A 17,002-nucleotide genomic window follows, 5' to 3' on the forward strand; every position below is an offset into this window, starting at 1 on the left:
CTCTCTAGAACTCAAGACCATGAGGGTGCTGAACAAAACTGAGGGGACAAGATGGGAAAAATCAGTGTTAGAAATGTAAAGAACATTACTGAATTTTCATTTAAGAATTTCTCAGTTTGAGACCTTAGAGTTGTTTAAGAGCTTTTTTTTTTCAGGCCATGGTTCAGATCTAAGCTTTGTTACTTATCTATGTGACTGAGAATATCATCCTCATGTCCTCCCTGATATTCAGATTTCTTAGAGCAAATCCTAACTTTAAGGCAGTTGTGAGGATAATTAGAGCACATATTACAATGACTGGTGCCTAGTCAGTGCTCAATACAGGGCAGCTGATAATAATAAAGTGCTAGGATAACAACAAGAACAAAAGCAAGACCACATTAAACTCCACACTAGAATCTATGCTGTGTGTTGGATTCACTTATCTTGACCATTTTTGGATTCACACTATGCTCTTTAGGATAAGGAGCCAAGGCCAGGATTAATGAAAGATGACAAGATGAGAACATCTAACAATGTGAGGACAATGAAAAAGTATATCTGAGTAAAATTAATTGTATTGCCTCCAAAAAACAATTGCCCTCAGAGAATGAGATCAGGGGGATTCTATAACTAGATTTCATTAAAGAGGGATGAGAGGAGTGGTGCTGTCCACAAATGGATAAAAAAAAAACCTAATATATGAAAGGGATTATAATCCCATTTAATTGGAAACCTGACTTACAGTATTTGGATCACACCTAAATACTAAGAAATCATTCTTAAGATTTAAAAGCAGCGATAAACATCTCAATAAATGTTTGTATCTCATGGAATGAAACACATACTCAACTCACAATGCCACAGACTGTTAACCAACTTGTATCTTCTTACTTTACATTCAAAACAATGAGGCTATCACCTATGACTACAGGAGACAAACATTTTTTAGTGATAAAGGCTGGTTCCTGGACATATTACTATAGGAAGGAGAAAGGAGAACTTAAAAACCAAAAAGTTCTACTATCAGAATATTTCTTTAGAAGGAGATTGCCAAGAACTGGTTTCCAGGAAATTTTCTGGTTTGTCTGTAGAACTGGACTAAAACAACAATGATAATGACCATGATTACTAATAACCACTACTGTACTTTAAATTCTTGATGTGTAATAGTAATACCCATAACCATCCAACAAGAAGCTAGTATTGTCTTCAGGTTAAAAATGAGAAAATTGAGACTTCAGTAGAGCATTTTGTACAAAGTGACACAGGTAGAATGTATTGTAACTAGGATTTAAACAGGAGAGTTCAAAATTAAGGACACTCCTCTTTAGACCATATCATGCTTATGAAAACAATGGCAGAAATCTGTAAGAGGCTGTCCGGAAAGTATTAATATAGCCTTCCTGGAAGACCAGGTAGCTGAGAAAGGCAAGGTATGATCCATGGACCTAATCAGCCCCAATGCCCCTGAAACTTAGTTCCAACTGTACACTATTCAGTAAACTCTTCCCACAAACCATCTTCTAATCCAGATCTGCTTGTCCAGCTATGTTTGATTGTTTTGTCTTTTTTTATTTTTTTTTAATTTTTTTTAACGTTTATTTATTTTTGAGACAGAGAGAGAGCATGAACGGGGGAGGGTCAGAGAGAGGGAGACACAGAATCTGAAACAGGCTCCAGGCTCTGAACTGTCAGCACAGAGCTGGATGCGGGGCTTGAATTCACTGACCGCGAGATCATGATCTGAGCTGAAGTCGGCCGCTTAACCCACTGAGCCACCCAGGTGTCCCTGATTGTTTTGTCTTAACTAGAATTAGGCTCAGGCTTTGAAATTAACAGTCTATGATATGAGCATAAAGGCAAATGTCCTTTTCCATTTTTTGGGTTAAGGACTAGTTTTTCCTACTTCAAAATTATTCTCAGGGTTTGACCTTGTGTATGAACTCTACTTATGATTAAAGTACAGTCTTCAACAGGAGGGATTTTATTTTATTTTATTTTTTCCTTAGAATCTATGCTCTGTGAACTTGGAGACTTAAATTCTATTTCCAGGTATTATTTTCCAAGGACACTTTTGGACATTTAACATGGTGTTTAAGTTGTCAGTTCTAGTCCTATTAGAGATTGTAAACATATATTCCAGCATGGCCATAACCACAAAGCGCACTGTGAGAGATATGTCCCTGGAACTGAAGGAAGGGCAAGTTACATATCTCCATTATGAATGCCACAGAAATGGGGGCTGAGATTATGATATTGGAGAGGCTGGTGACCAGAAACTAATTTTCATAAATTCATTCCTGTTATTGACCAGATGTGTGAGTTTTCACATGGGTTTATTTAGCAGTAGACAGAGAGTATGCTGGAATTCAAGATTGTATATATGTATTGAGGATATGGGTTTCAAGGTGCAAATTTAAGACTGTGGAAGTCTCTAAAAGTAAGTATTCTCATTATCGAATTCTTTATTTCTCCTGAAAAGTAGAGTAAGACTGTAAGGCATGGAAATGATACCAGGTAGCCATGAGGTGAAAGGAAATAGACAACTAGTTGTTGAAACACAAGATAAGTTTGCTAAACTTCCAGATTAAAAACAAAAATAGTTACCTAAAGGGAAAAAAGTACAAATAATAGCATTGTCACATTTTTGTGTCACAGAACTTCCTGGAATCCTATCCTTTGGCAAAATAAAGGAAAAGAGAGGTAGATCTGCCCCAAGACCAGAGATTAATAAAATAGGCTGCTGGTGAAGCTGATTGTTCTAGAAGAGCATTCCCATCATTGGGTTGAGATGGGAGCAGATTGGCCCCACAGAGTCATTACATTTCAGCAGCTCTGCAGTCTCATTCTGTCCTTTCTTCTCTGGGACTTGCCTTTCCTATTGCTCTGTACCTCCTTCCTGTTCATTTGGTGTCTGTCTCTCCCCTCCTGTTTCTCCTTTCTTACAGTGCTGCTTTTAGAGATAGGAGTTCTAAGTATTGTGAAGTTTCCCCTAAGAGCACTTAGGCTGCTCCTCTGTGCTGCTAAAAAATACCTGAACCCTTTCATTTACAGTGTGTTATTGTAGAGCTGATACTCAGCTATGTTATTGTCCTCTGTAGTCCTATGTGGACATCTCCACCTATGCTTTACTCCTCGCCAATATGTAGAGAAAGTAATGCTTACCTTGCCTAACTCAATTTACCTCCTGGGAGACTCAGAGAATCCAAATTTATATATCAGTGCACACGTGTGTTTTTATTCATCCATTCACCAAACATGTATGGAGTTCTTACCATGTGAAAATGATTTGAAAGTAGAAAAAAATACTCTATGAATATTGTGATTCTACAATTTAGTGTCAGGCTGTATATATGTGTTAGGGGTGGCTGGGTGGGAATCTATCGCACCAGCTTTTTTGTTGTTGTTTTGTCCCAACATGAAACAAGCTACTAATAGACTGAATATTTCACTTTTCACCCATTGTATATATTACATTCAGAACATAATAAGCAAGAATAATTGTTCTTTGTGTTTCCCAAACCTACAGAAAATGATAGAGAGTGAAGGGGAAGTAGGTGCATAGCAGCTGGGTTTTCAGTAAAGGAAATGATCACTTTGTTCCTCATGGAAAATAAAGCCCTGTAATCACAGCATTGCCATGCTAAGTCTTCTAATCCACACTTCTATCTACCTCAAGGCTGGAAATGCCTCCAATGAATCAATGCTTCTGAGAGTTCCATAGAGCCACTCCATCTTGAAATTAAAGGTTTGACAAAGTACATTCAACTGGATACGAAGAATGATGCACATCCTTGAGTCCTCACAGTGAAGAAAGTACTTCTCCCTGCCTGCTTACCTCACCACTACAGAAGATTGCATGCATAGAGGAAATCCCAGAGCTTCCTTATTCCATATGTATTAGTCACACTGGACACAGTTCTGTCATTAGTGACTCATTCTCATTCAGAGGCCAGATTCTCCCATCAGCTATTTGCTGGTGCTGCCAATCAATTTCCATAACCTTGTTTCAAAATCAATGGGCAAGATAAGCATAAATATTCAAGAGAAGAAATGAGCAAGCACAGAGGTAGTCAAGGCTACCTGTGCCTCCAAGAGTGCAATAGAAATTCCTCACAGATGGGCATTTTGAACAATTCTGTGTAGAGAGAACAACCCTGGTGTTCTGAGACACCAGAGCTGGATACTGGGTTTGAATTACCTACTCTCAAAGAGTGCCAGTAAAGCACTTGTTAAGCCAGAATTAAGGATATATCACCAACTACATAGAATTTCTTCCCTGCATCTATTACACCAAGGCAATTGGGAGTGACAAACTGTTCAGGGTAATTTAATGCAGACACTTACTGAACTAATTTATGCTCTAGAGTCTGTGCAGTCAAAAGGGAGTTGTCTGGCAGGGAGATATGAAACATCCTGTAGTTTGGTCAGAAATTCCAAATGTCAAATCTTGACTTTGGAGGTCTGCTTTCTGAGATGTTCTTACTTTCTGAGCTTTACAACCTATGGACACTGACATGTTATACAACTATGTGAGCAAACCCTCACTAAAATCAGAGTACACGTGAAATTATGGTGTTGCTGACAGAGCTGCTTTACTCTGGCTTTCAATAAAACTCTACCTACTTCTCTCACCTTAAATTATCAAAGCATCAGTGTCTCCTTAAGTTTCTGTGATCTGCCAGACTTGGGTTCAAATCCCTGCTCAGCCATTTGAGAATTTTTGACCCAGGACCTATCACTTAACTTGTTGGTCAAATAAGATAATCCTAATTTCTATCTCCTTCAATTTTTATGAGGATTTAATTAGGTAACACATATAAGGCAATCGGTAAAGTATCTGGCACATAAGCACTTAATAATACCTGTTGTGATTATCTCCATTATTATTATTTATAATGTTGCTTTTTCAGCCTGTAGTGAACTTAGGGTTATATAAAATTACAACCTCCAATTTGCAAGGTTCTTTCTCTTCTTCTACTTTGCTACCTAAAGATAGGTATCTATAAAGAATTTTAGCTAATCAATAAAATATACTAAAATAAAATATATTTTTCTGGAGCATGAAGAATAAACATATTTCCAAACAAGTATATGCAAACTAATTCTAACGTTTAGGATGCATATAAATAATAAATTCCTCTTGACATTATATCCGAAATTATCCTAAACTGTAAGTTGTGCTTATATAGAAGAGATAAAATCTTGTCTACTTCTTTCCTGGAGCTCTTTATTTCAGGGGTATAAAAGTATCCAGAGTAACCAAACTTACTTGAAATTGAAACAAGTTAATTGTTCAGATATCCAGAAAGGGCAAGAATAGGAAGGTATCCTGTGTAAAAAAATGACAAATCTGATCTCTCGTGCCATAAGGATAGAAGGCTGGTGATGTAGAGTCACATAATTCCCCAATAGCCCATTCAACATGTAGGTTTGGCATGTTCTTGGGCCCATTCCTACACATACCAGCGAGCTACCATTCACTCATCTCAACCTGTAATGCATTTCAACAGTACTATCATTTGCCAAAAAAAAATTCTCCTGTGATTTGTTCTATGATTTCATATTAAATTAAATATAGATGGAATAACCTAGGAAGGAAAGGAAAGATCCTGGTTAATTGAATTTTCTGCTTTAGCAGAGGGTTAAGTAGAAGACATTTTTGTTTTTAATCTTTTGTTTAAATGTATGAGCATGCTTTCCTCCTTAGGACTTGTAATATTACCCAACAACTCACTTTGATTTTTTGTAAAGTGATAGGGTAGGAGAAGATTATCTCCCAAGTCCTTTCCATTTTAATATGCTGTGAATCTGACATCACTGGATAACCTAATAGGGGTGAGAGGGACCCCAACATGTGCTCTACAGAACCATGCTCATTATAAACAATGCTTCCATAATAGTTTGTTTAAAATAATACCTTAACTAGTTTCTCTGCAGCTAGGATGACAACATAGTACTGGGCAAAAGTTCAGACATGGGTCAGCTGAGATGTAGAAGGTCACAAGAATCTAAAAATGCTGGGTTTTCCAGAGCATCAGAAAACAATATCTCAGGAGAACAGCTCACATTAGAGATTTCCTCTTAAGCTTCTGCTCAGAGGATCAGCAGAAACACTTTAATGCCTTTGCTGTGACTTCAAAAAGATAGATTGAGTCCTTTAATCTGCAATTATATGATTAGCAGTAATCTGAAACCAAAGGAAAGATTATCAACCATTTGGATTTTATTTGCAGCCTAACTGCTGCATAACAGTCTTGTTCGACTGTTAACTGCATCTCAACGAAATCAGCCAACAGGTGAATTTCATGGATGTTTTGATTCTGGAGGGGGATGGAGGAAGTGGAAAAGGTTTGGAACTGATCCCTGCTGACTCTATGCTGAAATACTGGATATTTACTTTGAAATCCACCATTCCTTGGATGCTTGTCATGGTTCATAAAAGAGATTGACATCTCCATTATCTCTGAGGTGCCTGTGTGTAATTCCTATTAGTGTGAGCAGGACTTGCAGCAGCACAGAAATTTGAGACTATAGTCTCCTGTCCTGCTCTAAAGACTGATGTTGAAAATAGGTTTTCAGGCAAACTGTAAAAAGGTCAACGTAACCATCTAAAGATTTGGCAAATGGTTTTCTACCATAGATTCAGGATGTTTATGCTAGAAAGAGAGGTGGAAGCAATTAAGTACAATTCTCTCAACATACTGATGAGGGGAGTGAGTTGTAGAGGTGGTATCACATTTTCTCAAAGCCATGGAGCTAGGAATATGTGGGAAGCTGTGACTATACCCCAGAACTCCTCATTTCTCTCCCAGTGCTCTTTATCCTCAGTGTATTATTTGACCTTACTAGAAATTTAAGAATCTAATTACATAACTCCAAACAAAAAAGTACAATATGATCTTCTATTTCTGAAAATCTTGAAGTAACAAAGACTGGCCTTGACCTCCTACCATAAACAAATTGAAAACCAGACAAAATATATAAAACAATTGTTTTGAGAGATTGGACAGCCAGAAGTTCAGAACTGTAAACCCCAAGAGAAGAAACAGTATAAGCCCCACTTCTCTGAAAGTGCTGGGAATCAGAATAGAGCCCTAATGGCTCATAAAGCCAAAGAGATGGAGATCAATGATGAGGGAGGCTGGGGCATCTGGAAATTGCAGATCAGAGTTTTGAGAAGAAGGGGAATAAAAAGTCCAGAAATTCACATAAGGTTGCCTTGCTTGCACTATGCTCCACATTTACAGAGTGAAATTTCAAACATCCAGGTGAAGTAGAAACAAAGTTATATCTGAGAAATTCTCAGAGTTTACATGGAGTAGAGAGATTTTGGGCACTGACAAGCCAGTTCTGTTCTTGAATGTTATGTTCCATTTTTTTTTACTTTGTCTCCATTTGTGTAAGTTGTATTCAAGTATGCTCAAGTTTACTCAATTCTTTCCTAAACTTGGCTGGGTCTACTGATGAGCTCATCATCTCTACTACTATATTTTCTAGTTGCAAACTTTCTATTTGTCTCTTTATTATAACTTTTGTATTTTGGCCAGAATTTCTCCTCTGTTTATATATTTTACCCTCCTTTTCAATTAGATCTTTAACATTTTTGCAGTCCCTGTTTTATAATTCCAACATGAGTCATCTCTGATTCTGGTTTTATTGATTGCTATGTCTCTTGATATGACTTTTTTTCTCCCACTTGTTTGTATGGTCCCAGTTTTAAATTGAATGCAAGACATCTTGTGTCTGACAGGAGAGATTGAGGTAAATATTTATACTCAGATGTTGATATGCTTCAAGTTCCTCCAGAGATTCTTTGGACTTGGCATGTGGGCTGGATTCAATGACCCTTTTTCTCACTTCTATTTTTCCCTGGAAGCCATGGGTCTTTACCTATCCTGGGAGCAAAAAGTTTTTTTTTTTTTCCCTGACTGCAGTAGCTTAAGTCTTTTGAAAGAAGATCAGGCGGTGGACCTTCATCTATTTCCCACAGTGGCAACCAATTTTCTCCTTCACACCTGCATGACTTAGGGAGTCTTTCTCTAGTCTCTTGCTGTGCTCTGAATCTTTCTCATGAACACTAGGTGGAGGTTCTTTTGAAAAGAGTCGGGAAGTGAATATAAATCCCCACACTCATCTGTAGCCATTTGTTAACATTTTAGCTGATTTTTTTTCTTACCCTCTTAAATGGAGACTGTATCTTCTGCCTACACACTGCCACAGTTGGCAGAGTCAGGTGTCCTATCTATATTAGTAGAGTGAGGGGAATGATCTATCCTTGACCTCAGGTTGTTTATTCATTGTTAGTATAGCAGAAATGAAATTTCCTAGACAGTGCAATACAGCAAGAAAAATAAACACAAAATATTTAGAAAATAAAAAAAACTAGCACTATACATTTAAAATAGTATTGAAATGTAGATAATTTTGAATATTCTACAGTCAGTTATTGGTTTGTGGATGTAAATTTAGCAAAGCCACTCAATATATGGTCATTATGTAAAATCATTCATCTTTCATACCAGCAACAAATTATAACAAAATAAAATTTATATAATTTCTAATTGTTGTAAAAACTGAATATGTAGTGTTGAATTTAATAAAAGATGTTCATGGTGCTTTTAGAGAAAAATTACATTAGTAAGGTCAATTTTTATGAATTGAAAGACTTGATATTGTCAATGATTTCAAATGATCTATAGACTCAATACAATCTTAAAATTGTCCAAATGCTTTTATTTGTGAAAATTTAAAGTCTGATTCTAAAATACATGGGGAAATGCAGAGCACCAAGGATGGTCAACACCATACTAAAGAATAATGATATTGAAATATGTATATCAGACATAGGTCTTTTAAAAAACTAATTAATAGTCTGGTATTAGAGCAAGACCAAAAGACTAATTATGCAGAATAAAGATCCTGGAAACAAACCCATACATACATGGTCACTTGATTTATGTTGAAGATGATACTCTAAATAACATAGAAAGAATTGTCTTTATATTGAGATGATTTTCATTTCACATCAGTTGTAAGATATAATACAGAAAGATACTGTAAGATATAATACAGAAAGATTAATCTGATGCTAACACACCGAAAACTACATTACAATATCACATTTAGTATATTGACATTAATATATTCAAAACACAGAACATTTCCGTGACCACAACGACCTCTCCTATTACCTTTATATAGCCACACATACTTCCCTCCTGCCCCTACTTCTCATTCTAAACTTCTGGCAATCATTAATGTGTTCTGCCCTTCAATAATTTTATTATTTCAAGAATGTAGGTAATTAGAATTATACAGTATATAATCACTGGGGATTGGTTTTTTTCACTCAGCATAATTTTGTAGAGATCCATCTAAGTTGTTGCATGTATCAGTAGTTTGTTCCTTTTTGCTGCTGAGTAGTGTTCCATGAAATGGATGAGTCACAATTTGTTTAGCCAATCACCTACTGAAAGACACCTAGATTGTTTCTGATTCTGATATATTATGGACAACGTGATAGTACTTTAGTGCAAATGGAGAGAGGTGAACTTTAGGTATGTTTTAGAATTTCAGGACTTGACAGTGCATTAGCTATGGGAGCTGAGGAAAGAGGTAACAACTGTTAGTTTCATAAGCACCTGGAAGAGGAATTGCCTTTGATGTGTAGGATGGGTGCTACCTCTGAATTGTGTAGACAGAAGGAAAATCAGTTTGGGAGAAAGCTCATTACCATACTATAATTTTCTAGATACCATTATCACTAGCAGATATTATCTTATTTGTTTATTATTTGTGATAAGCTGAATGAGAGCAGGACCTCAACCTGTTTGACACCTGGTAGGTGTTGAATATAAATATGCAGTAAATGAGAGCTGCTGGAAGCAATCAAGCCAGAGGACATTTAAGCCCATAGACTAACAGGTATTACCAGGGGTAGTAATACCTACACTACACATTTATGAGGGCTACTAGAAATACATGCAAATTTCTTGGCAGTATTTGGCACATAGTAGACACTCTGTGAATGATAGCCAAAATTATCATTTCCACTAATATGTGATAACTGAATAGTTTTGTCTTCTCAGCAGCACTTGTAAAGCATCACACCAGCCACTTAAAGGGAATATTTGGTCAGAAGGAGATAGTGTTGTCTTTTACCAATAACAAAATTATATCTTATTATTTCATCTTTATTTAACTAAACTCAAATATGTTCACTTTTCTTCTCCTGAATTCAGTCAGACTAACAAAAACATAGGCTCATCATAATAGATATCAAAAATATTAAGTAAGCAAAAAAATAATGCACAGAGGACTAATGACTGAATGCTGGCATTGAGATATACAACAAAGTCACAACAGCAGAGCAGTTGTGCTTCATGTCATGTGCTCGGGGCCCCGCCCATTAGGCCTAGGTTGCCCATATCTGAACTGTGTTCCTTCCTTATTCCATTGACTTTCTGCTTATTAGATGCTGATAACTACATTTTTTTTCAGTTGCTTCACATTCATTACAAAGCCAGCGTTATGCTGGATGGGTGTGTTATTTATAGGCTGCTCAAAGGAAATGAAATGGGCAATTTTGAATGTTGAGGAGCATCAAAGCAGGGCTGTGTATGGCTGAACTTTTGCTAGGAGTCTTATCTTCTGCATCATAATAATCATGATTTACTTCCAAGCTTTCTGAATGATTCCATGCAGATCTTGATGCAGGCACTTTATTTTTTGCCATCCAGATAGAAGTCATAATTCTGAGGGCATATTTTTTTTGTCTGCCTTTGCCCTCCCTTTATCATCACCCTATATCTGGCCCCTTCAGCTTGTTAAAGGTTTGCTTTTGAAATGGAGGTCGGGGCATGGTTAAAGCATTTGGAGAAAATCACGTTCTCTCTGCCCTAGAAAAATATAGCTCTCTAGGAGGAGGGAGAAGCTCTCTGGAGACTACGTCTTTGAATTCTGGAGGGTCGCATGTTTGAAATGTTAATACAATTTTATGGATGAAAATTTTACCTGCAAAACATTTCTAAAATATGTGCCTGTCAAATATTCTTTCCCCCCAGGGATAGTCCTTCCAACACATCAAAGGCAGCTCCTCTCCCAGAGACAGCTCTCTGCAGTGGGAGAAGTGAGACCTTCCATTATAAGGCTCACAGTGTTCAATTATTGTACAGTCATAATTATCCATTTGGGGAGAGGACACACAAAGAGAACAGTCCAAAAAGCATCACTTTCTATAAAGCATTTTTAACAAAATATTTGTACTACACCTTTGTGATCTTGGAAATGTCAATCTCTCTGGTTTAGATCAAAATATATTCAGTCACCCCCTCCCCGTTCTTATATAGACCTGGTCAACATAAAAATACACCTATTAACATGGAGAGAAGAAAACCTATAGAAAATAGCCAAGACATACTAAAATACTAAAATAGTGGTATACTAGACTAATGATTTTCAAACCTTAGTGGGCATGGCATCAGTATCATTTGTACAGAAAGGTCACAGGTGATGGACGCTAATGCTGCTGATATCGGGACTATACACTGAAACCACTGCACTGGGGTGAAGACCTACATCGTGTTCCTCTATAATTCCTGCTGTTCCTGTAGCTCCAGTGTGGTGGTTCCTGCTCTTTGTTAGTACAGGTATTTAGCTTTTCCTGGGAATCTCACATGGGTTTTCACTAGAATAAACTTCAGTAAGTCTCTCTTGCTTTTCCCCAAAACTGACTAAAGTCCAAAAGATGTTGAATTCTTTTTCTTTTTTTTGAAGGCATTTCACTTATAAAATACCTACTGTGTGTGTTGTGTGGTTAGAGACAGGGTATGTGCTGTTATGGAGTTTATTACTCAATCCTGTTTAGGTTTATAATCTTCTGGGAAGAAATGTTGCTGGCTCTTTGAGAGTCTCTTTTCTCCAATCTCTGGGGTCAAATTCAAGTTGGAAGTAATTCGGTAGTAACAAATACATTTATGTCAAGGCAGTAAGAAGGCAGAAGGGTCAAGTAAATTTGTCTGGAGAGTTTGAGAAAAATAATTCTTAATCTCTGTCTTCATTCAGCCCTAAGCCTATAAAATAGAAATTTCTCCAACACTTCCTACCCTCTGGGGTAATTTGTAGGGAAAAGTGCTGCTGTTACTCATTCACATGAAGAGAGTCAAATTTTGAACTGCAGAGCTGATGAGAACCTGAGGCTGATAATCAATGTTCTGTATTTCTCTGCATCAGTTAGCAGAGGTTGTGGATCTTGCATTCTGCTCATGTTTAGGGGCAGGGGCAGCAAGAAGTTGCTTGACTCTGCAAAGGCAACTCTCCCTCTTGTGACTCCTAATAGCTACACTAGGAGTGTGGGGTTGGAGAAAGTCCCTATGTTGTGACTCGGATCAAACCATGCTCTGCAGTCTGGTTTTATAAACAAAGACTCTATAATCATTGTGACCTTTTTTTCTGGTGCATATGTCTCAATTTGTTCTAGGTACAGCTGGAAAAAAATAATCTTACTAAAAACCCCATCTGAGAGATGCGGGCAGACTATTGCACTGGTAGAATTTGGGCTGGCAAATATTGAGAGTTAAGCTAGAAAGAAGCCATGTGGAGAGGTAGCTTGAGTCCAAGCACATAGGTTCAAGTAAGGAAAAATGAACAAGCACAAGGCAAATGATATGAGTAGTACCAGACTGGAGACTGGAAATCTAGGCTGGGTGTCCAGGGAATGGCAGCTCAGTTCTGGCATCAAGAGCATGAGTTGCCTGAGAAACATGAATTTTAAAGAATTGTGGCTGCGGCTAAAGCTTAAGACAGCATAAATGTTAAGTGACAGCCTAGAGGTGTGGGGAGCAATGGGGTGTGGAGAAGAGGCAAGATTCAAGAATGAAGCCCACATGACCATTTTTTTCTTGCTGTTCAGTAGTGGCTTAAATTTGGTTTCATATTTGCGATGATTTCTCTTTCTTAGCACCAACTTTTTTTTGTTCTCTTTTTCTTTTATTAGGTGTTTTTTTTTTTTTTGAGACAGAGCAAGAGTTGACTGCCAGGTTCTAACACATTGCTAAAAGTTGTAGTTTGCTTTTTAAAATCTCCTAAAGCTAGACCAAAAGTGTTTTTTTTAATGTAATTTGTGTGTTTGCTTGTTTTGTGTGTATGAGTGAGAGTGAAAGTGGAAAAGCAATATTTTCCTAAAACAACCTAAGGGAAGAAATCACTGGATACAAATTATTGATTGCATGCCCCCCTAGTGGGCTTGTTATCCAATTGACAGTTTGTCCAAGATCACAAATTAATGCTGTATCTTCTAGGAGAAATATGATATTCATTCAATGTTGAGTAAATCCATATATTAAAGCCAAACATTGATAAATAATGTAGGCCAATAACCCCCAAAAAGGCATATTTCCATATTTCCTGGAAGGGTGACAGCATGCTACTATTTTTAATGGCTCTCTCTATTGCCATCTCATATGTGTGAATGATGTTTCAGTGGTTAAGGTTCTGATTTATTAATTAGAATGCAGTTTTCAGTGTGCTAATGTTACCCTGAGTTGAATGATAAGCACATATTTTAAATATGAGGTTTGGCAATTGCACAATATTTTAAGTTGAATTGGAATATGTAAAGGATGAAAATCTCTCAAAGGTATAGAGGATGCGGATCACTTCCCTGTGTACTGGCAGTTTAAAAACAAAATTAGCATTTGTTTTATCAAGAATGAAACAGAACAGGGTATTACTATAAATGCAACTTGTTTTTTTTTTCTTTGCTTGGAGACCTTTCCCTCTCTTCTGTCCCCCTCCACCCAACTAAAACTCAGATATTTTGAAATATGTTACTTCTCTGTGTTCTTTCTGGGACAGCAGCATGCAAGGGTGTTCTCTATGTACACAAATAACTTTCTTATGTATCTTTTCTAAGGGAAACATGCTATCTAATTCTTTCTTAATTGCTGATCTTTCTTATATCCTAGAAAAGTCGTCTATAGAGGCTACAAAGGCCAACCACTTTAAGTGTGTGTGTGTGTGTGTGTGTGTGTGTGTGTGTGTGTGTGTGTAAGTCCATAGTTATTTCAAGTCCAAAGTTTCTAGCCACCTTCCGTTTGTTTTTCATGGTTCCCCAAACCCTAACATGAGTCTCTCAGTTTGGTAACATAATACATTCAAAAATGGGAAAAGCCTGTAAGATAGGGGCTGGCCCTGTTCCCAGGCACCAACTTCTAATGGAGTGCTTAAGTATGTGAATGGATTAGCTGCTCATTGGTTGTCCTTGAATTATTTGTACAATGGGAAAACATAGTGTCTTATGTCAGTATGATATAAAAAATGAAGATGGGGTGCCTGGGGTGGCCTAGGTGGTTAAGTGTCTGACTTCAGCTCAGGTCATGATCTCGCGGTCCATGGGTTCGAGCCCCACGTCAGGCTCTGTGCTGACAGATCAGAGCCTGGAGCTTGCTTCGGATTCTATGTCTTCCTCTCTCTCTCTGACCCTTCCCAGCTCATGCTCGCTTTCTCACTCTCTCTCTCTCTCAAAAAAAAATTTTCAAAAAGGATAGATTACTTTTTTTAAAGAGAAGTAAGCCTTTATTTCCTTGTTTCACAAATAAAGTTGGCTGAATTGGTTGCTTTTGGTGATAAGTCAAAGAGACAAAATCCCATATCCTCATCTGATTCCTCTGACTCTTCCTTTGCTTCAACCTTGGCTGGGGCTGCGGTAGCAGCAGGTGCACCACTGGTGGCAGTGGCCACGGGGCAGCAGCCACAAATGCAGATGCATCAGCCAAGAAGGCCTTGACCTTTTCAGCAAGTGGGAAGGTATGATCAGTCTCCACAGACAAAGCCAGGACCCGCTTGTATCCATTGATGATAGAATGGGGCACTGATGCAACAGTCAGGTAACCTATCTGAGGGCATAGGCGGGCAACATTGCGGACAACCTCCAGGAAGGGAGAATGCAGAGTCTCCTCTGTGATGTCAAGCACTTCAGGGTTGTAGATGCTGCCATTGTCAAACACCTGCTGGATGATCAGCCCAAAGGAGAAGGGGGAGAGGTTCAGCATGTTCAACAGTGTGGCTTCGCTGGCTCCCACTTTGTCTCCAGTCTTAATCAGCTGCACATCACTCAGGATCTCAATGGTGCCCCTGGAGATCTTAATGGCGATGCCTAAATCCTGGAAGAAGGAAGTCTTCTCAGGCCCCAGACCAGTGTTCTTGGCTGGCACAGTGACTTCACATGGGGCTATGGCACCAGAACGGGGGGCAGCTGGCACCTTTTTAGCCAGCAGCATGTCCCTGATCTCAGCGGGGTCCTCCTTGGTGAACACAAAGCCCACATTTCCCCGGATGTGAGGCAACAGTTTCTCCAGACCTGGGTTGTTCTGTGGATGGCCTTGTGCATCATGGTGTTCTTGCCCATCAGCACGACAGCCTTCCCGCGGAGGGACATGCGGATCTGCTGCATCTGCTTGGAACCCACGTTGTCTGCTCCCACAGTGAAGCATTTTGGATAATCATCCACAAGTTGAATGATCTTAAGGAAGTAGTTGGACTTTCAGGTCGCCCTGTCTTCCCTGGGCATCACAGCCGTGCGTCAGGGATTGCCATGCAGGGTTTAAAGACGATGTCACTCTCACTAGGATGCCTGGAGAGAGGAGGGCTAGGATAGATTACTTTTAATGTTTAGGTTTTATTCAAATGTTTTATTTATTTTTTCTTGCCTCTTAAGTTCTGAGCAAAAGACAATAAGAAACATGAGTCCAGTCAAAAGTAGGAACAACCTAACTGCAGATTTGTAATGATAGGATTGTGAAAATGGAGGTAACAATTCCTCCTTTGTACACACTGTAGGACAGTTGAGGAGCGCTTCTGTCTCCAAGCATGGGGATAGTCTTGATGCTTCCTGGGAGTTCCTTTTGTACTTTTCCTGCCAGTGTAATTAAACGATCCTTCAGTCTCCATTCATGTGGAGGTTCGAATGAAGAACAACACAAACCACCTGACAATGGACATGGTCTTTGAAGAGAGCTCAAAATGTCTCTCTATAAGCCAGTCTTCAAACCACTGCTGCATCACTCCACCAGCTTACCATCACTCTTGGGTGAAAGAAAGGCAGATGATTTAGAGCAGCCACTCATTGTTGCTATTTTATCTTTGGTCTGTGTCATTTAGTAAACAGGTATTCACACATCTATGCCTCAGTATCCCTCAAGGCCAGTTCAGTGTCCTTCTCATTATAGCCATGAAGGTTTCTGAGGATAATCCTGGGTTACCAATAGAAATGTACGTGTTCTTAGTATTTTCTATGTAAGGTATCAGAGGTATACGTTACTATTTCCGATAAAGTTAAATTTTTAAACAAGTTCCTGTGCTCGAGTGAGCAATTATTTTCTATTTTGTACCAAATATATTTTAGGATGAGTACCTTTTATTTAAAAGCAGGGTATTCAGTTAAATATGTAACTGAATATATATATACACACATATAAATGTGTGTATATGTATGTATACATATACATATATATTTCACATGTGCACATACAGACACACAGAATTCAAATGTGTTTCTTGCCCTAATACCAAGAGTCTCCACTTTGGTGTTTTCAGGAATCTGGGGAGTGAGTGCTTATGTCCAGCTCTTAGCTTTTGTAAGAATCAAGTATGCTTCAGTCTCTGAAAACTGGACATGCGTTCTTTTTAGGTTTTTGTAGCCTCCAAGCTGTCTTTCTTCTGTCTGCTCTATCTACACCCTACAAATTCACAAAATTTAAGAGGCAACGGCGCTCAAGACTTTTATCTTTGCATTGACAGGGTCATGAAGGGCTGGGGTCAGAATGTTATTTTTATTTTATTTTTAAATTTTTTAATGTTTATTCATTTTTGAGAGAGAGAAAAAGAGAGCATGAGAAGGGGATGGGAAGAGAGAGAGACACACACACAGAATCCAAAGCAGGATCCAGGCTCTGAGCTGTCAGCATAGAGCCTGAGATGCTTGAACCCACAAACTGTGAGATCATGACTTGAGTCAAAG

General features: G+C 38.3%; 1 protein-coding gene across 1 annotated transcript; it reads right to left on the reverse strand.

Annotated features, from left to right (window-relative positions):
- Positions 1-124: 124 nt before the first annotated feature.
- On the reverse strand, positions 125-15,612 carry LOC125148666 (60S acidic ribosomal protein P0-like). The gene is made up of 4 exons (XM_047826668.1): positions 14,537-15,612; positions 13,876-13,878; positions 3,898-3,903; positions 125-141 (listed from the first exon to the last, which is right to left on the reverse strand). Exons 1-4 carry the CDS (start codon positions 15,474-15,476, stop codon positions 125-127), a joined length of 966 nt encoding a protein of 321 aa, XP_047682624.1. The 5' UTR covers positions 15,477-15,612.
- Positions 15,613-17,002: the final 1,390 nt, after the last annotated feature.

Source organism: Prionailurus viverrinus, chromosome D3 (assembly GCF_022837055.1).
Source record: "Prionailurus viverrinus isolate Anna chromosome D3, UM_Priviv_1.0, whole genome shotgun sequence".
Taxonomy (NCBI): Eukaryota; Metazoa; Chordata; class Mammalia; order Carnivora; family Felidae; genus Prionailurus; species Prionailurus viverrinus.

Bases quoted from the DNA above. Each gene is read 5' to 3' on its own strand.
- LOC125148666 (XM_047826668.1), bottom strand. From the start codon at position 15,476: ATGCTTCACTGTGGGAGCAGACAACGTGGGTTCCAAGCAGATGCAGCA.